The sequence below is a fragment of the Gossypium hirsutum genome, chromosome D09 (genome assembly GCF_007990345.1).
Source record: "Gossypium hirsutum isolate 1008001.06 chromosome D09, Gossypium_hirsutum_v2.1, whole genome shotgun sequence".
In the NCBI taxonomy this organism is placed as follows: Eukaryota; Viridiplantae; Streptophyta; class Magnoliopsida; order Malvales; family Malvaceae; genus Gossypium; species Gossypium hirsutum.
Genome location: NC_053445.1, coordinates 47,540,446 through 47,561,935, shown reverse-complemented (window position 1 = coordinate 47,561,935; position 21,490 = coordinate 47,540,446). Strand labels below are relative to the sequence as shown.

Sequence of the window (21,490 nt, the reverse complement as noted above, 5' to 3'; positions counted from 1 at the left end):
CATATATGCCTCCATCTCCATTTCATTTGAATGGGCAATGAACGATTTCTCCTCCGGATTCCATCCCCCGCCGTCCCAGGCCATGAAACCAAACTATCCGCAGAGAAAAACAACCAGCGCCCGTTGTGAGTGGGATTTTCACTCGCCACGTTGTCTCCTCCACCGCAAAGCCACGTCTCTGACACCCTTGGAGTCATCGAATTCGACCTTCTAATACCATCTTAGCAACCGGAGGGATTGCAAGGAAGATTAGGATTTACACTTTGAATTCTTTGTTGCGGCCTCAAGAAGAGACTGTCCATTTTCAAGGTGAGCACCAAAGTATTGCGTTTCTAGACCATACTAATGCGTGTGGTAATTGCATCTTTACCCAGCTAAGCTTAGTAGCCTTAGGTGGAAACCCGGGACCGGAGCCGCATCTTGGGTTCCGGAGACTACGACGGTGTGGTCATGGAGTATGATGTAGAGACGAAGGTGCCAATCTTCGAACGTGACGAGCACATGAATGTTCCCACGCTGCGCGACGAAGTGGCTGGGGAAGGTGTCAGCCACGAGTCACGCAGCTCGGTTGTTGCGTGGGTTCAACCCTTCGGAGATGCATTGATAGTGCCCGGATCGCCGACCAGAAGGCCTACGCCATGATGTACCGGAAAATGTGGAACCTGTCACACATTTCGATGGACATACGAAAACCAGAACATACGTTAGATTTCTGAATGCCCAACACTGGTTCCGCTGGAACCGACCGGTGTTTAACTATGGAATATCGTGATTCTCGTTTACTTAGAACATACAAAGGCACGTAAACAGTCGGTTTTGTGGGTTGTCAGTGTGGAGGCTGAGGTTGCTTGGATGCGGATCAGAAAATAACCAGTGTTCGTTTTATGATACCAAGTACCGGCTTCACAGTGTAGCTCCTCCTGCTGCGAGTGTAAATCATGAGCCGTGCAACTTGTTAGTTTCCTGGTTTTACGTTTTCTGGCAGAGAAATTATCAGTGCCCATTTGAAACTACTTCCTTTTCCTCCAATGTATATTAAGTTGAATTGTTTCCTTCTTACTGTTGTGCTATACTTTTCGTTAATTTAAGTTGACAATATTAATTAATTAATAATAAAAAAAGGGATGGAGGCCCATCAGAAGACAGGAAGATGAGATTATATGAATAGGCTTTGCTTTTGTTTGATATGATTGTTTGAGATCTGCTAACAGCTGGTCAATATGAAGCACACCTACTTGGAGTTGACATCTTGGCACTCCACCATGCGCTTTCCCCAGGCTGCCTGCAATTCTTCTTCTCCTCCCTCTTACGTTAGTTCATTCTTCAGTTTCAATAATACAAGTACACCCTGTTCAGAGCAAGTCAACAAAGTTGATGGATCATATTGTTCATTTATAACAAAGATTCTAGTTTGAAAAGAAATTGTAGTTTTGCCACTATTGTTAAAAGAAGGTTGCTAAAGATGAAATATCTTGTAAAGGGAGAATGAAATTTGCAATTGCATAACATGTAAACATGCATAAACCTTTGGTGGTTGTTGTACGGGTTAATATAATTTAGCCCCTAAATTGATTAGTAATTCAAGTTGATATTATTTACCTTTTGTTTTTTTAGTTGATATTTGATTCAAAAATTGTTAATTAATGGTTTTTTAGCTACTTAGTTGACACAGTTAACATGTTATTCTTTTTAAAAATTAAATATATATTTTTATTTTTCTAAAAGATTTTTTTTATTACGTGAATACAAATTAAATGCACTTGAATTAATTCCAAAAGTGCAGTTTTAATGACTTTATAATTTTTATATTTCAAATAATATATATTCTTATTTTTAAGAACAATTCTATGTATTTTTAGAAAGTTTTAGATTTTAATATTTCAAAATTTAGATTTTTTAAATAAAATTTATAAAATATAAAATAATCAAGAAAAAGCTAATTCCCTAAGTTGAAGAAATACATAGCGTATTACAAAATTTGACCTTATTTTTGTAATTATTCGAACTGTACCACCTATCTAAACACACAATAAACTAGGTACCGCCACACATCCTCTTCTTCCCACTAAAAACCATAGCATCCAGAGTTGCAACGTTGCGAGCCTCATCGCTTTCACTTAACCCCTCGCTGCTTACTAGTCTTCTATCTGGGTATTTTCCTTTCTTCCTATTTCTCTTTTCTTGATATCAAGCAGAAAATTAACAGTACTTCCGTCTCTGAAAGGTTGTTTTTTTAATATTCATCAATGAAATCAGTTTCTGAAGTATAAATATATTAAATATATTCATGACATCAGGAAGACATTATTTTAAAAACTAATCACATTGTTGAGATGTGGCATTTGCTATAATCTTACAGCACTTAATAAGAAGGATAAACCAGTCCTGAAGCTTGTAACTCTCTGATCAACATCCTATAGGTGTAACCTGAACAGTTCCAACCAATTTTGGCACTTTAACAATGTTTGTTAGTTTTTGAATTATATTATCAATCGATTACAATAATTTTGTTAGAAACTGCAAATGGAAAAGAGATGAGAGTTATGTTTTGTAGCCTGAAAATGGGATTACTTCCACTACCATACATGAACTGTTGTTCTTTTTTATTCTTTCCTCAGGAAAACAAAAAGAATTACTGTGGAGATCCTTCTCTTCTGCATTACATCCAAATAAGCCCATTTCTTTCTGGAATTTCGGCTTTTCCTTTATTGCAACCTTCAACTAAATCAACTACTGCTTCTTCATACGGGTAAGTTCCTTGCTTCCCCCCATAGTCACTAATTTCTATGCATGTTTGCTTTGTGTAAGTTCTTCTGCTCAATTCGACAATGTTTATTCTATTGCCAGCAGTAATATTTGTTGGACTGTTATATTGTTGATTTCAATTAATTGTTGGGATTTGCCACAAAGCATCTAAAATGTAGGTATTGGTTAAGTTTGAGAGTGGTGAATTGCAGTCCTGTTAGTTAATGATATGCTAAATCATTTGTTTTGCTTAGAGAATCTCTTAGGCTTGATTTGGTATGTGGAATGAAAATTTAAAATATGAAAAATTGGAGAAAAGTGAAAAATGTTGCGCGGAAGTGTGTGAAAGAGTAAAATTATTGTACTAAAAATCACACTAAGTTCAATTCCCAGGAAAGAGGTGAATCACGAGGATCACTTAAGTACCAAGTCTTTCCTAGCCAGAATATCCCTCTATCGTAATTTAATAGCACAATAAATCACTACAATCAAATTCACAAATATGAACAATAATAGTAAAGAACACCAGAATTTAACGAGGTCGGCAAATCTTGCCTACGTCCTCGGCACTACCAAATATATTTCACTCCAAAATACAAGTGAAACTTTACAAATAGGGAGAGAGAACAATGCCTTAAGTAGAGAATGGCAATGTGGGATGATGAGAATGAGCAATGGTTGGCCTATTTATAGTTGAGATTCAAGGGCCACCTTGCAAAGTCACTATTCACTTAGGGACCAAAAATTGCTATTTTCCCATGCCCAACACTAAATAAATATTTGGTGCCCATAACTTGACCTTTCCAAGGTATGGGTAGGTATGGGAAAGGTATGGGCAAGGTATGGGATATATTCTAATAATCTCCACCTTGAAGATTTGATTAGGATAATCTTATCTTCACACAATTCTTTTTGCCTTTGACAACAATACTTGATAGTGCCTTCTTCGACTGTTAAACTTGCAGGATATTGATCAAGTTCAAACAATGTTCGAACTGGTTGCTGTTACCACCTTGTCATCATATCTGCGGGATTATCTGCAGTCTTGATCTTCTGAAGACAAATTTTCCCCTCTTCAATAATTTCCCGCACAAATGGAATCGTACGTTGATATGTTTGTACGTGCATGATAGACTTGATTCTTTGCTAAATGAATAGCACTTTGACTATCACAATACACGTTAATATGCTCTTGAACCAACCCCAAGGTTTTAGCCATACCTTGTAACCAATAGCCTCCTTTACAGCCTCTGTTACAGCCATGTACTCGGCTTCTGTGGTTGACAACGCAACTGTAGACTGTAGTGTAGACTTCCAACTTATTGTCCTCCAGCAAGTTAACACATAACCGGTGGTTGATCTTCGCTTGTCCAAATCACCGGCATAGTCAGAATCAACGTACCCAATAACACCTTTACCAAGTGTATTATCCTGCTTGAACAGTAATCCAACATCCACGGTCTTCTGAATATACCGTAGAATCCATTTCACAGCTGCCAATGTCCTTTTCCAGGATTATGCATATACCTGCTCACTATACTAACTGCCTGTGAAATGTCGGGTCTTGTACACCCATTGCATACATCAAGCTACCCACTACATTAGAATACGGAACTTGCAACATGTATTCTCGTTCCGTATTCGTCGAGGAGATAGTTGTGCAGAAAGCTTGAAATGAGAAGCCAACGGGGTACTTACAGTTTGGTCTGCTCGTTCATGCCAAATGCTGTAGTACTTCTTCAAATACTGCTTCTGAGACAAGCTACTCTGCCATGAGCTCTATCTCTACTATTTCCATGCCGAGAATCTTTTTAGCTTCTCCTAGATCTTTCATCTCAACTCGAGATTGAGTTAGTCTTCAATCTTCAATCTCAACTTACTCTTAGATGCTATTAGCATATCATCAACATATAAGAGCAAGTATTGAAAGTTCCTTCTTGTAGCTTCTGAAAATACACGCAATGATCAAATTTACTTCTTGTGTACCTTTGCCCTTTCATGAACTGATCAATCGCTTGTACCACTGCCTCGGAGATTGCTTCAATCCATAAGCGACTTTGTCAGTTTGCAAATCCAATTTCTTTTCCAGCAACCTTGAATCCATCTGGCTGAGTCATATAGATTTCCTCTTCCAAATCACCGTGTAAAACGCGGTCTTCACATCAAGCTGAACTAGTTCAAGATCATATGCGCAACCAAGGCTAGCAAATCGAATAGACGAATGCTTCACAACTGGAGAAAACACTTCATTGTAGTCTATTCCTTCTTTCTGAGCGTAACCCTTTGCTACCAATCTAGCCTTGTATCGAATTTCATTTTTACCAGGAATCCTTCCTTCTTTGCATATACCATTTGCATCCAATTGCCTTCTTTCCTTGGGCAGTCTCACCAACTCCCAAGTCCTATTTTATGAAGAGACTGCATTCTTCATTCATAGCTTGCTTCCACTTTACACCATCAGAGTTACTTATTGCTTCTGTGTAAGTGGAAGGAACATCATCATCTGCAATTGGAAGTGCATAGGCCACCATATCGTCAAAGCGAGCAGGCTTACGAATCTCTCTTCTTGGCCTCCTATATGCAATTGAATCTTGTTGCTGTAGAAGTCTTGGGTCGAAACTTCTTCATCATTTGTTCTTTCAATATTAGCTGGATCATCATTAACCTTTTCAAACTCCACCTGCTGCAAAGTACTACTGGTTTTGTGATCCTTTTGTGAATCCTTGTTCTTCATCATGGTTGATTCATCAAAAGTTACATCTCTACTGAAAACAATCTTCCTTGTATCAGGACACCAGAGACGGTATCCTTTACACCACCAGTTATACCCATGAATAATGCTTTCTTTGCTCTTGGGTCTAACTTAGATTCTTTTACATGATAATATGCAGTGGAACCAAAACATGTAAAGAATCATAATCAGTAGCAGGTTTACCAGTCCACATCTCCATAGGAGTTTTCCATTTATTGCAGCTGATGGCAATCGGTTAATTAGATGGCACGCATATGTAACTGCCTCAGCCCAAATTCCTTGCCCAATCCAGCATTGGACAACATACATCGAACTTTCTCCAGTATAGTCCGATTCATGCGTTCTGCCACCCATTCTGCTGTGGTGTATCCCGAACAGTGAAGTGCCGCACAATGCCCTCATCTTGGCATACTTGTAGAAATGGATCGTTTTTGTACTCAGTACCATTATCTGATCGAAGTCGTTTGACCTTTCGACCAGTCTGAGTCTCCACCATCTTCTTCCATTTCAGAAATGCATCCAAACTTCACTTTTTCTTTCATTAGATACACCCATACTTTTCTTGAATAATCATCAACAAAAGTAACAAAATAGTGCATACCTCCCAAAGAAGCTACTTTGGTAGGTCCCCACACATCACTGTGAACGTAGTCCAGAATTCCTTTCGTATTGTGAATTGCTGGACCAAATTTACCCTCTTCTGCTTGCCCAGAACACAATGTTCACAGAATTCCATTTGCAAGAATTTGCACCTTTCAATAAGCCTTGCTTCACCAATGTCTGCAAAGCTTTTCACCAGCATGTCCCAATCGCATATGCCATAATCTGGTAGCCTCTGAATCTACATCTTTGTAGAAACTGTTGATGTTGATCCAATAACTGTATTCCATTTAAAAAATAAAAGTTATTTCTTCTTGTGCCTTTCATCACCGTCAGTTGCCCAGCTACTACTTTTAGTAATCCATCTCTCAAAGTGATTGTGAGCCCTTTAGATTCTAGGGCACCTAATGAGATGAGATTTTTCTTCAGGCTAGGTACGTAGCGAACATCTGTCAAGACTTGGATTGAGCCGTCGTGATTCTTCAATTGGACTGTACCCACTCCCATTGTCTTACAAGCACTATCATTGCCCATAAGAACAATTCCACCTTCTAGTTCTTCAAGACTAGAAACCAGTCCTTATTAGGACACATATGGTAAGTACATCCCGAATCCAATATCCACTCATCCGTTTGACATGCCATTGCCATGCCAACCAAGCTAAAGTCTGACTCCTCATCATGCTCCGCTACACATGCATTAGAAATAGACTTGCCCTTTTGTAACTTAGGACAATTCTTTTTTCCAATGCCCTTTCTCACGACAAAAGGCACATTCATCTTTGGCGGGTCTCCCTTTGGACTTTCTCCTTCTACCAGATTTGCTGCTGTGTGAACGACCTCTTATTGTTAAGACTTCTGCTGTTGTATCTCTGTGATCTCTTTTATCTTTCTTTCGAGTCTCAGATCTATACAACGCACTACAGACTGCATCAAATGTGATCGTGTCCTTCCCATGAAGCAATGTGGTGGTAAGATGATCATATTCATCAGGAAGGGAATTCAACAACAATAATGCCTTGTCTTCATCTTCAAATTTCTCATCCAAATTTAGCAAGTCTGCTAAAATTTTATTGAATGAGTTCACATGGTCATTCATCGACATACCGGGTGCATACGTGAATCGATAAAGTTTCTTTTTCATATAAAGCCTATTTCAAGACTTTTCGTTAGAAACTTTTCTTCCAATGTATCCCACAGCTTCTTCGCTGATGTCTCCCTCATGACGGAGTACTTCTGCTCTTTGGCCAAACATAGGCGGATTGTACCACACGCCTGTCTATTGATCTTGGCCCACTCCTTGTCATCCATCTTGTCAGGTTTTTCTTCAAGGGCTATATCCAGCTCTTGCTGACATAAGACATCCAGGATCTCACACTGCCACATACCAAAATTATTGGTACCGTCAAATTTCTCTACTTCAAATTTTGCATTTGTCACAGTAGTCCTTGCTGATGACGATGCTGCTGCCATTTTTCTCCTCAATCCCAACTACTGTATACGTGAACAGTACTGTATACGTGAATAGTGCCGTATACGTGAATAGTACTGTATACGTGAATAGTGCCGTATACGTGAATAGTACCGTAAACGGTCGTATTCCCCAAGTACGAATCTGGCTCTGATACCAATTGTTGCGCGGAAGCGTGTGAAAGAGTAAAATTATTGTACTAAAAAATCACACTAAGTTCAATTCCCAGGAAAGAGAGGTGAATCACGAGGATCACTTAAGTACCAAGTCTTTCCTAGCCAGAATATCCCTCTATCGTAATTTAATAGCACAATAAATCACTACAATCAAATTCACAAAATATGAACAATAAATAGTAAAGAACACCAGAATTTTAACGAGGTTCGGCAAATCTTGCCTACGTCCTCGGGCACTACCAAATATATTTCACTCCAAAATACAAGTGAAACTTTACAAATAGGGAGAGAGAACAATGCCTTAAGTAGAGAATGGCAAATGTGGATGATGAGAATGAGCAATGGTTGGCCTATTTATAGTTGAGATTCAAGGGCCACCTTGCAAAGTCACTATTCACTTAGGGACCAAAAATTGCTATTTTCCCATGCCCAACACTAAATAAATATTTGGTGCCCATAACTTTGACCTTTCCAAGGTATGGGTAGGTATGGGAAAGGTATGGGCAAGGTATGGGATATATTCTAATAAAAAAGAGGGAAAATATTTTTGCTCTTTCCATTAGTGTGCTTTGTAAGAAAAATTAAAAAGAAGAAGAAGAAAGAAACCGTAATTATTTTCCATCCATTACTTGTAGAGTTGAAAGAAAAACGAAAATTAAATTATTATATCATTACACCCTTTGCAAATTAAATAAAAAGATTAAATTAAAAAAATGATGGATAATCTTATAAATATGCACACTTTGCTCACATTTCTATTATTTCTCCCCAATTGTTTCAATTTGGAATAATTTGTTTTTCTACATTAAGATAGAAAATAATTGAAATTCTTATTTTCTTTCCTACCAAACATACTCAAAATGCTTTTTTTTTTTCAGTTTTCCATCTTCCTCATTTAATCCTTCCATTTTTTCACTCTCATAAGCACAAATACCTTTAGTCTTGGCTTGCTGAAAGAAAAATGGAAGAGGAAAACGCAAAGATAGAGAACATGTTTTTCCTTTCTATTGGTGTGATTGGTAGGAAAGATAGAAAAATTGAAAGAAAATGTTTATCTTTTGCTTGGTAGAGTTAAAATGAAGAAGGGAAAAAATTTATATAACTTAGCATTGCAATTTACAGTTATACCATTAGTAAGTTAAGCTAACAAAGTAAATATGGGTTTGGTATGTAAGCTTAACATGATACCAAAGCCTTTGTTGTTCGTTTCACAGTTATGTTTGTGTTTCTCCTGATGCCTTTATGTTTTATTGGTTTTGTGGACCTAATATGCTACCCCAGATCAATTAGAACTTCTTTCTGGCCTCATCTTCAAGGTAGGCCTTGTTACCTATATTAATGATTTGATTTGGTACAATGTCCTTCAAACATATTTCATTTAACTCTTGAGTTGAAGCTTACAGGAGAGTGTTAATTTGATAAATAACTCAAAACTTGTCTGGAAGGGAAATATTTACGGCAACATTAACATGGCTATTAGTAGTTTTGGCTAATTTAATGCTTGTTATCGGTTGATGGATATATGCTAAAAAGTCAACTGTTATTCCTGAAACCGTGAGACACCAATACTGAAGTATTTGTTCTTCCATTATGTTTACTGTGCATGTCCCAGATTGATCCTTCTTTATGTCTTTCTTTTTAATTCCCTATGTAAAGTTAATGGATTTATGTTATTGAGAAGCCGTATTCATGAGTTAAACTTTGCAATAGTTATACATGTGCATATATGTATGCATATATGCATGTATATGATTAAAATAAAGTTTGTGCCTATGTGTCTACCTGAACTTATTTGACACAAGCATCTTATTGCAATTGCAGTTTTACCAATATGGTTTTTTCTTGGCCAGTGCTTTGATGACTTGAAGAAGACTTAGCTTTACATGGTTCATAATTTGTTCTTCTTTCTATTTTTCTTTTCTATATGAAACATTAGTTAAAAAAATAGGGAAGCATTTTTCTGGTGATCACTTTTGAGGACGATAAGAAGTTCCCATTATCTTCTGGACTCCTTTTTCATGTTAATGGAAGGGCTTGATATAAATTAAATTTATTTCCTTGGTATAAATAACGAACACCTTATAATGCTTTATTTGATTGTGGTTCTTTCCACCCAAATTGCTTAGGTACTGCATACCCTCAGATCTTGCATAGAAAAGAAGCTTCTCTCTTTCTGCAAAATGAGTTGAACAACACAAGGTCAAAGAAACTGGTCTCCTTTGCTCCCAGGTGTAGCGGGTCCACAAACTCCAGTGACAGTAAAGATCAAACTAAGGCATGAACTTCATACTGCTGATAAATGAGCTCTCTCTCTCTCTCTATATATATATATCTTTTTCTGTATTATGCATGTATAATTTATCTCTAGCTTCTTTCTCAAGCAAAGAGAAAAGGTTTTATAATATGCATATAGATTAGAAACATAAATTGTATCATCTAATTTTAGATCTACAAATGCCGGACAAAATGCTGGTAGATAAAAGAAATTGTATTGGATCTGGTTAGTTGAAACAATTAACCCTTAGTTAAAAGAGGGAAGAAGCTCTCCGAATAATAGTGAAAAAATCTGAAACACCTGATGACCTAATTTAAAGAGGAGGAATCCTCACTCTCCTTAGCATACGTATTCCTGTAGAATCTAATTTGCAGTTCTGTAAGTACCTGCTCAACTTTCATCATGAGTTGATCTTGTTGACTTGGAATACTGAAATCATATCTTGCTTGTTCTTGGGCAGACACCTTTTGGATACACAAGGAAGGATGTTCTATTGATTGGCCTTGGAGTCACTGTTGCCGGAGTTGGGTTGAAAAGTGGATTGGAGGTATCTAGGTTCACTTGTGATTTTTTTTTTTTTTGCTCTCTGCTTATGCCCTTTTGACTTTACATGCATGCTTGTTTTTATTCTTGGAATAGCATTAATCCAATACCTTTGTGATGGGCTATATTGAATAATTCATTAAAGGACAGCCATACTTGTGTGTGTTCCAGTTCCACAACAAAACTAGAAATTTGCTGTTTTTGCATTCTCTTTTAACCATGCATCAAGATGGTTTATTGAGCAATTTCTTTCTGTAAGATTCACCATGGCCACGTGACGATGGTTTTGCAGTTTGTGGGAGTTGATCCTTTACAAGCAGGAAATGTAGTTCAATTGGTAATGGTTTTGGGCCTCACAGTAGGATGGATTTCGACGTACATCTTTAGAGTCTCAAACAAGGAAATGACGTACGCTCAACAATTACGTGACTATGAAGTCAAAGTCATGGAGGTTTTTGTTTCTATACTTTTCTCTTTTCAACTATTTGGTATTATCTTCCAAATTGGTGCTCTACTGGTTAGGGTTTGTCAATATCTGTGGCTAACCTATAAGATAGTTGAGGTTGTCGGAAGACGATGAAAAAAGAAAAGGAAAAAAAAAAAGATGATAGGCATCACTTTCTGGTTGAATATCGATCAGCAAGCAATGCATGTAACAAAGTTGAACGAACTTTTCTTTGTTTTTTACAGAAACGGCTAGAAGGTTTGACAGAAGCAGAGCTGGAGGCATTGCTTGAACAAGTTGAAGAAGAGAAGCAACGGCAAGCAAGTGGGGAGCAGGTTAATTGAAGCTCTTTACATTTTAATATCCATTATTGAATTTTGACAGGTTGGATAATATGTATTGTTGTATATTGCCATGCAATGATGTTCCTTCTATAGCCACTGTAAATGTAACCATGTATGACTAATGTAAGAGTCATATACCCTTACAAATGTAATTGAATTTAGAATAAGGACGGATGGATGAATGGATATACATATCTTTGCATTCAGTCTGATAATCAACTAAAATGAAAAAGAAACAAAAGCCAAAAATAATCTACACCTTAATGAATATACGTACGGGATCCACTAAGTTCCCATTTATGTTATAAACAACACATTCTCAATGGTAGAGAATCCTAACTAAAAACAGTAGTTGAAAACCCGTAAGTTCCATCCCGTCACAAATCAATCATCCCTCTTCCTTTTATTTTTCCCTTTCATTTTCTTTGTTTACTAGACTTGAAAAATATCAAACTTAAAGAGCACAACAAGGGTTTTCCCCCCTTCTTTTAAATTTAAAACCAAAACAGTATGTAGCAAAACTCATCTGTTTCTTTCCATAGATCAAAAGCCTGGTGGTGCAATTGGAATAGCCTTTTCAGCAGCAACTCCGCCCGTTTCATTAAGTGTTCTGGTCAGCAATCAGCAGTGTCTCTCAAAGATTCCATGCTTGTTTGCTTGTCCAAGGTCTTCAATGCAAACCTAGTTACAAAATGAAAAGATGCAATTTATTCTTTAAAGAGAGGAAAAAGAAAAAGTACAAACAGAAGATTTAATTCATATTTTTACTTAAATCATCTACCAATCAGCAGTTCATCCTATTAAATAAGTTGGAAAACAGAAAAATGTAGTTATGTGAAACAAAGTTCACTATCATTCTTCACCTGCAAAACATAACACCAATCTAATTTTCCTTAAGCTTATAATATTATAATTCTTTTTCTCTAATTTGAACATGACAATGCGATTACTGTCGTTATTGCAAATAAAGCTTATTATACTTTAAATGTCTAATGTAGGTATACTAAAATGTGATTATTGGTATTATTAGGTTTACATGCACTTTTGGTGCTTTTATGTTTAGATATAATTTAGCACACCAATATTTTTAAAGTTGAATTTCTTCAGATGTTATTAATTACTAATCAGTAGAGAATTCAGAACACGCATAATGGCATAGTATTTAAAATTAACTCCTCGAGAAGGAATAATGAGTGTTTGAACAGAGATTATAATATAAGAAGGCTCACTGTCCAAAATTGCACTTTTGGAAAATTATTAACATACACAAGGCAGTGGCAAAACGAGCTAAATATTAAGAAGATCCACAAAAAGATTTTTAAAAAATGTGTCATGGTTCTACAAATGGAGCAACAATGAAGAAATGTACAATCCAGCAAATATATTTTCTCATTCTAATAATAAGACTTGAGGCCAATGAGTTCTTCATGTTATTTTTGAACTGATAAAGGATGACAAAGAAAAAGTATAATACCATAACAATAATAGGCTGCCAGAAGAAAACATAATCCAACAAATAATTTCCAAAATGAAGCAACAAATAGTACCATCAAATCAGGGTAAAGAGACTAAAAACAGTGCCACGCATTAGACATTTCATTTTGCTTGAAGTAAATGTATCCGACATGGGCAAGGGGATATAACTTCCCAAGACTCTCCAAACACATGAAAAACTTGGAGAACATTGAACATACCCATTTCGAACATGTACTAATATCCAATGCTTATACCCGAGTCCAGGTAACATAGGTGCCACCAAATAAACAATTTCTTTTTGCAATATGTACTTAGGGTTAAGAATATGTTACAATCAATATGCTTGAATGCACGTCAGAACAAGAATCATAGGAATGAATTATACCTTTTAGAGTAATGCTTGCTATCTCCTACTGTTTTTTGGCTTGAGCCTCTTGAAAGCCATAAATGTAACAGCAGCAGACAAAGAGTACCTGCAGAAAAATGAAATAGATACCAGGTAAGAGGTATGATAGGAGTTAAAACAATTAGCTCTGAAGTTGAGACATATCTGTTGTATTGTTGTCTTTTCACTAACAATCTGCTAAGGTGACACCATGATCTAATTCAGAAAATGCCAGAAATAGCAAGAATGTTCTCAAAATAAAAGGTGTAGCAACAGAGGCAAACAGAAATCTAATTATTATTAACACATGCATGGTTCCTTATCACAATCCATCTTGCATCCCTAAACATGACTCATTATGTCCCATCTTAAGACATTTTATTGAAGAGAACTTTACTTTTGCTAAAGTTACAGATTTCTGCTATGCAGAATCTTGACCACAAAAGATTTTATTATATACAATCAGTTAAGCTTTGATTAAGTTTTTCTAATTTCAAAGGAAAAAATTTTGAAAATCCGTGAGGCATAACACTGATTCTCAACCCTAATGCAACTAACCTATGCTCATTTCTACAAGATTTTTATCTGCCAAGTTATTCAAGAAAATAATTCTGACACTTCCCTGAGATATTCAGATCCTACTCAGATAACATTTTTTTTTCTTTCATAGAATTTTTTAAGACTACTTAGCCATCCAAAATGCAGAATTTTGTCTTGCACTATATTGTTTTTCTATAATATCATCAGGCTCAGCTGAAAGGTACCAGACACAGTGTTACAAAATAAAAAATAAAAAGCTTGTAGTCATTCAAGACAGAACTCGGATGTAACGAAACAGCTAAAAATACCCCATCATGATAACCATACCAAGATGTAGAATTTTAGAAGAGAGTAAAAAGTTATCAAATTATGTGCTCACAAATAGAATAAAATTTACAAATTTGCAGCAACTTCATACTTCTATTTCACCTCAGGAAGCTTCCCTAACAAAACAACCCCAAAATAACCCTGGAAGAAGAGGGGGAGCATGCACAATAATATAAAATATCCTCAAATATCTTTAACAAAGGAACTATATCTGCACAGACAAAATATTTTGGATCACAAAATATGACTCATACCATGTCAATGTATAATTTAGATGATCTTGAGGCATTACTGAACTGCGAATCAAGGCATTGATATCCTTTGGAACAGGGTAAGGGTTGCTTGGATTAACATTTTCATTGATGTCTTCAATTAAAAGAGTATCCTTTGGAAGCCCACAAGCAACAGCAATTGCAGGAACATCAACATAAAACCACTGTCCCGAATTTGGATCATTTGGTGGAACAAATACACTTGGCTTCTCACTCCCCCGGACAACTCCAATAACTTCCACATAAGTAATAGCAGGGGCTTGAGCCTGTAAGTTCCAAAAAGTTTTAGACCTTTTCTCCTAAAATATATGTCATTGGCATCAGCAAAGGATTTAAGGGATGACAAGAGAAAACCTCAACAGCTTTTTGCTTCTTAGATCGAAACAGCCCCCACCAGCTTCGTTCATTCTGTTGGACAGGAACAACATCCGTACTTGAAGATTTCTCTCCATCTTGTGAAACTTCAAAAGATTTGTCTCTCCAGCTGCGTGGGACCCATCCTCTATTTACAAGAACTGGAGACTGCACACTGAAAAGTATATTCAAATTAGTTGAATGGAAACATACCAAGCAACCCCATGCACCAAAAAGGAACATTAAGTCCTGCAACAAATAACAATTAACCTTCTAAGGTGACTGCAAAGGGAAATTACCACATATCACAAAGGTAGGCTAGAATCTTAAAGACTTTCTCATTCCAACTTGCAGCTTAGCTCACTATTTTGTGACAAAAGCCTAGAGCGAAGCAGCCAAAACCAACACTTCATAGACTTCACCTTTTTTTTCCTTTTTTTGGGGGGGGTGTTTGAAAGTGTGGTGAGTAAAATGACAAGAACTAGAAGAACCTAAATCCCTTAAAACCCACTAGTGAAACTGAAAAGCTTGACCAGAGGCAATAGCTTTAGTTGAGAGGTTCAGCCATAAATACTTGAAATAATCTTAATGAATAAAGCAACATCCGAAGTACCATTATGTGATTCTTCAGGACATACTTACCACACAAAAATTTGGAAGCTTCAAAAGTTCAGATTACATGTTTTACCTAGAGTCAAATGTTTGGAAACACATTTTCTTTGGAAACAAGAGGGAGGGGATGAACTTTGGGGCTAAAGACCACTACCAAAATTAGCAAATGGTAGTAATAGGTTGGCCAAAGAAAGTCCTTGCTACCATACCATCTCCATTCTTATGCATGCCCTACTCCCTCCAAAGTCCAAACTCCCATAACTATGCTTAAACATGAGAAGGGATGAAGAGGTAGAGGAAACTAATACTAAGATGTATAGGAAATAGCATATAACTGGAAAAATAAAAAAAATGAAGAGAAATTTGATATAGAACAAAAAAGTAACTTTAATTACCTATTAGCATCGCCAGGGATGGGCATTAGGGGTGTAATGACTTAGTAGCCATTTTCAGTCACTCCAGAAATGCTTCTAGAGCGAGGCCCAATGTAGATTGATCTTTCATAATAAAAAACTCCTTTGCACACGACTCGCCTAAACTCTAAAGTGTCCAATGTTTCACTTGAAGGAGGCATGTCATTTAGTTTCAAAGGTTCCATTTGCAACCTCTTCTGTCTGTGATCCAGCATCTCTATCTGTATTAAGCAAAATGAACAAAATGTAAGAATGCACTTCTGAAAAAAAAAATGGAAAAAGAAATTCCTGAAGGATACAAGCAAGGGAATAGATGGGAACAACACATGTAGCAAGTTCAATGCGCATGTTTCTAAAAAGCAGACACATTGGTATAGTTAGGAACAAGTTAAGGAAAAGGCTTTCTATTTACTCTTGCAGCGATGCATAAACCTGAAAGAACAGGGCTTAAGTGCCATGGTCCATTGAAAATGACAGGTTACTATGCTTACAAAGTATATGGTATGTGATAAAGAAGATTAGTGAAATAATAGATGTATGCCAAATTATATATCATTCATTTGTGCATTAATTTTCTCAGACTATTTTATTCATTCAAATGGTTTCTCTATAGTTTGAACTTTTGATGCAGGAGCTTCTTATTTCAATTATAATATTTTATTATTTCAGTTTTATTTATTGCGTATTAGATATTTTATGGATGGCTAGGATTATCAAGTATCTTTAGGGTTTAAATATAAGGCTAGAATAAAACCTTTTTTGCAAGAAAGCCTGGTAACTTTACTTGCAAGAAAGAAAGCCTATATAAATAAGTTGTAGGCTTTATAGCCATTATTATTAGGGTTATTATTAGGTACACCACCAATGGAAAGAAAAAATTCCACAAGCAGGGTTAAGATGATTACATATGTCCATTTCTTTAGATTTCATCTAACCCTGCTTATGGACTTTTTTTTCTACTGGCAGTGCACCAAATAATAATCCTTATTATTATTTTCCTTGAATTAAAATAAACAAACTAGAGGTTTCTTTTTAAACCTATATTTTCTAGAGTTCCATCTTCTTTCTAACTTGATTTACAGCCCTAATTCTTTAACTGCTGCTGTTTTCTCCCCTAAACCACATCAACTTTGAAATTATTTAACACCATAAGAAAAAGATACAAGTCTTAATCTACCAAATTTCAAGTATAAATGTAATTTAGAGCATCTCTAGCAGCATATTTCTAAAAAAAAAGAAGGAAAACACCACTATGGAGCACTATTGCCTCATGCTTGACTATGATAGCTGGACTTGAGGTGAGTGTCAGATGCAAAAATGTATCTGAAACAAATAGAAGTTTTTCCATATACTTATAGAATGAACCCCATACGACCATACCCATGTCCAAATATGTGTCAAACAAGAAGTTGGACATAGGAACTTGAAAAAGTCTACGTAATGTTGGTACCTGATTTGCATAAAACCTAAAATCATACCATAGGCCAACACCAAGACATCTTCTCCTATTAGAACACACCTCTAAATTTAATTCTACTCGGCCAACTTATTCAATTAAATAGTGAAATGATAATCAATCTTTTCTAATTAAGAGAACCCTGCTTGAAAATCCCTTTTTCTCACTAGAAATCAGAACCATTATCATTGCAATTTCAAATAGATAAATGAAAATCACTAACAACAAGAATATTATATTTGATCTACTTCTACAACAATTCAAATTCACTGGAACAACAGCAAATGTTAAATTTTCTTTTACTTGGAAGAAGAGAAAAACCCAAGCATAATACTTGAAGAAAAGGGCAATGAACAATGATAGAGATCGAATAAGAAAACACTAATGCATAGTTTTTAGAGAGTAACAGAAAAAGCAAGAGGAGGAAAGGAAAAGAAATAGATGACCTTGTCTTGCCTTCGGAAAATCTGCCAAGTTCCAAGGCCGAAAGTGATAGCTCCAGGAAGGAAAAGAAACCATCTTGACCATTTTGATCCTTTCTCTTTATCTGCCAAACATACAAAAATGAAGATGGAAAATATTCTCTAAAAATCCCTAGAAGAAGAGAAAACCTGATAAGATAGAATACCATGAAGAGATTGGGATGAAGCAACAGCAGCAGCGGTGGAGAAGGAAGGAGATGGTACCCAATGCTTTGGCGGGGGGAGGGATTGGTTGGGAAGGGAATACAAGGCCCCCGTGGGGCGGAGTCTCGTTAGGGCTTTGGAAAGGATACCCATATTTGCTCTTACATTTGATGCCATTGCCAGCAGCTACAGGCAACAGCCTATTGCCCCTTTGTTTTGTTTTTGAGCCTTGGAGTGACAACGAGGGAAGACCGATGGTCACTGTTACAACTTACAAGGGTTTTTGGGCTTTCAGCTTCTGTTTACTTGCTTAAGTAACGTAAATTTATTTGGTCCATAAAATAACAAATAGAAAAAAGAAATTATCGCATTAGGGAAAATTGTGTTTTTTAATTATTATATTTGATTCAGTTAATTTGATTTTTTATTAAAAAATTAATAAGTTTAACCAATTTAGGGAGCAAAATTGAATAAATCGAATAAAAAAAATTTTGGTCTGATTTTTCGGTTTTATATTTTTTTAGTTGCATTTATTTTAATTAAATTACTTATATGTTTTTTGAACTTTCCTCAAATAATTGTCTTCTTTTATTAATATAGTATATCATATTATTTTAATTTTATTTTAAATTCATTATAAAAATATTAAAAATTAAATCAAACAATTTTTAATAAACTTGAAAAATATTTATTTTCTTACCCAACCGACAATCTAACATACAGTAAATGATAAAAATTAAATTGAATATCATAAAAAAATAAATTATCAATTTGAGTTTTTAAGAATATAAAATTTTAATGAGTATTTGAGTTTAAGAATTAAATTTTAGTTTGAGCGTGTGAATAGGTTGTGATTTAATCAGTATGTTCGGTTTAAAATGTCAAAATAAAAAATGACCAAATAAATCAATTAAAACAAAAAATTGAATGAACCGAAAAAATTTAATTTTTTTATTCGGTTCACTTTGATTTAAAAAATTTTTCACACCTAATCACCTTTTAATGGATAATGTTTCTTGGAATAAGAAAAAGAGTTATTTTGTAAATTTATTTTATTTTACTTTTAATATTATTTGTACTCTTTCTAATTTTTGCTTTTAATTTTTCAGATTTCTATGTAATTATACGAAATTGAAAATAAAATTTGTATCCTCAAATTTTGTCGAGAATATCATATGCACTAGCAAAAAGTAAGACTTTTAGATAAAAATGGATAATTTATTTTTTAAGTTACTAATTAATGAAAAAAAAACTTTTATTTCTTTCAACTTTAAAGTTTTTGTTCTCATGAACTCCACAAATATTTAAATTTAAGCAATATATGATGTCTTTGGATGAGTGTTGGATGTGGTGAAATGGGATATTTTGCCTTACTGTTACATTAATTAATTTTACCATCATCATTATTTTTATTTTTATCGGAAATTAACGCACTGCTCATCCAAAAACATTCTTAATTTTCTTTTTTCATATCAACCAAAAAAAATTCATGAAATTAAAAAAGTAAGAAGATTATCTTTATGCTCAACTAACCAAAAAGTCAAGACTTTGGGACGTATGAACTTTGAACCTATATACGTTGTTCTTCGGGGCATAGCAACCAAGAATTGACTACCTAACAACTAAAATAATGTGATGGCAAAGAAAAATACAACCTTGTTATACAGATTGGTAACATTTTCGTTTAGTTTGTTTTAATATAAAAGTTTTTATAGAAAATATTGTAAGTATTTTTCGATATTTATTTCCAGTAAAATAAGATGATTAACATAAAAAAATTTTCCGTCAACATAAAATTACCCATTTATTCTTGTAGAATGTCTTACCAAAATTTTTTTCTGTAAGACATTTTTCAAAATGATAAGTTTCTATGTATTGTAACACTCTCATATTCGACCCAAAAATCGGGTCAAAATACCGAGATGTTACATTCTCTACTATATTCTTCACTTATCAAATATTTTCTTATAAACTTTCATAACTTTTCAATTTAGGCCCTTTTTGTCATAAAAGTTCAATATTCACTAATTAATCATATTAAATTTTTTTTCTTGTTACACTTTAATCATATAATTTATTTTAATATATTGTTTCACATCTCAAATTTCTATGTATTTCACTTCTATTATGTTATCCACATATTTTTTCAAGTTTAACAATTTAGTTCTTGTCTTTATAAAAATTTCATATTTTTTCACAATTTTTCTTTTACAATACTTTATGCATATTCATCATCTTATAACACATTCATTCAACTTTTATCATAATTTCGTCATTCACATATTAAATTGTTTCACACTTAAATTTTTGTACAATTTTCAATTTAGTCCCTAATGTCATGTAATTTATTTTTCGCCATATAAGCACTCTAATCAAATAATTCATTATAATATCTTATTTCACATAACAAATTTTCATGCATATCACTTCTCTTGTTTCAATTTTAAATTTCACAAAGTTTACAATGTAATCATTAACATCACTTTGTAATCAATTCACTGCTTCATTTAAACTATTTATCATAAATCTCAAATGTATGTTTGTTTCATTGAAAACAACTTTTATAAAATATTTTCAGCAAGTCTATCAAACAGCAGAAAATATTTTACACAAATTCATCCAAACATCAGAAAATATGAGTTTTTCTAAAAAAATAAGTAATTTTTCAGAAATCATTTTTCGGAAGTAATTTTCAGTGAAACAAACGGAACCTAAAAAACATGGCTTGCTCTATCTTTTCCATTCCTCATCTTCCATTTCTTTGTGAAACAAAAATCAAAATTAGTGACAATCAATAAGTCTATGAGCTCATGTTACCTGAAATGAAATACTTTTCTAAGTGGAAGAAGGGAAAGCACACTACAACATATACAAAAGTGAATGCTCCAGATGATGACACTGAAAAAAAAGGTGAGTTAACACTAACCACTGTCCCCATTGCAACTGGCTCAACATCTGCCATAGTGTCAAGTGATGACCAGGCTAAACTATTAGAACAATTAGACGATGAGCTAGTTTGCCTAGACAAAAGCCTTCAATATCATGCGTAGCAGCTGAAGATCCGTCAACGATAGCGAACTTATGCTCAACACTACAAGTTGGTTCTTCTTGTTCGAACTTTTTGAATTTTCCGAGCAAATAAGGGGAGATAAAATTATGTTCGAATGAGCATGTAGGGATGTCTGATCTGAATACGAAGTGCTACATTAATCGTCAAAGTGATATGACCAATAAATCATACAATCAATTCACATAAAATTTGAATTCTAAATACTCGTACCATTATAAACAAAATCAGAACTTAAACAAACCTTAAAAATAATTAGAGCTTAACATACTTAAATAATTAATTCAATAACTCAACCAAAAATTAAGTAATTTTGGCCCAAAAATAATCAAAACATTAAAGTCAAACTATCAACATCTTTATTGGTCCTAAGTATGTCTTAATAAAATTATAAACGAAAAGATGTCTTTACGAAAATTAAAGATATGCGAAAAATTCGAGATGAGCTACTGCTAACAATTCCTCATTGCTTTGCATTTAACTTGTGCATGGAACAAACATCCTAAATGCTGAGTTTAAACAAACTTAATGGTGATTTAGTGTCACGGGGCTAGAGTTTTCTCTTGCGATCCGTGCGGCCTTAGGCGATCCGTTTGTCCAAACTCGCCTAAG

General features: G+C 34.7%; 1 protein-coding gene and 1 pseudogene across 1 annotated transcript in view; one reads left to right on the top strand and one right to left on the bottom strand.

Annotated features, from left to right (window-relative positions):
• Window positions 1–11,538, top strand: part of LOC121220778 (uncharacterized) — a 14,902-nt gene extending 3,364 nt beyond the window's left edge. The window contains exons 3-6 of the mRNA XM_041100239.1: window positions 9,870–10,018; window positions 10,479–10,565; window positions 10,854–11,012; window positions 11,252–11,538. Coding sequence (XP_040956173.1) covers window positions 9,870–10,018; window positions 10,479–10,565; window positions 10,854–11,012; window positions 11,252–11,350 — 494 coding nt within the window. The 3' untranslated portion in view covers window positions 11,351–11,538. The remainder of the gene's footprint in view (window positions 1–9,869; window positions 10,019–10,478; window positions 10,566–10,853; window positions 11,013–11,251) is intronic.
• A 50-nt stretch (window positions 11,539–11,588) lies between these two features.
• On the bottom strand, window positions 11,589–18,105 carry LOC121220961 (surfeit locus protein 1-like; annotated as a pseudogene).
• Window positions 18,106–21,490: the final 3,385 nt, after the last annotated feature.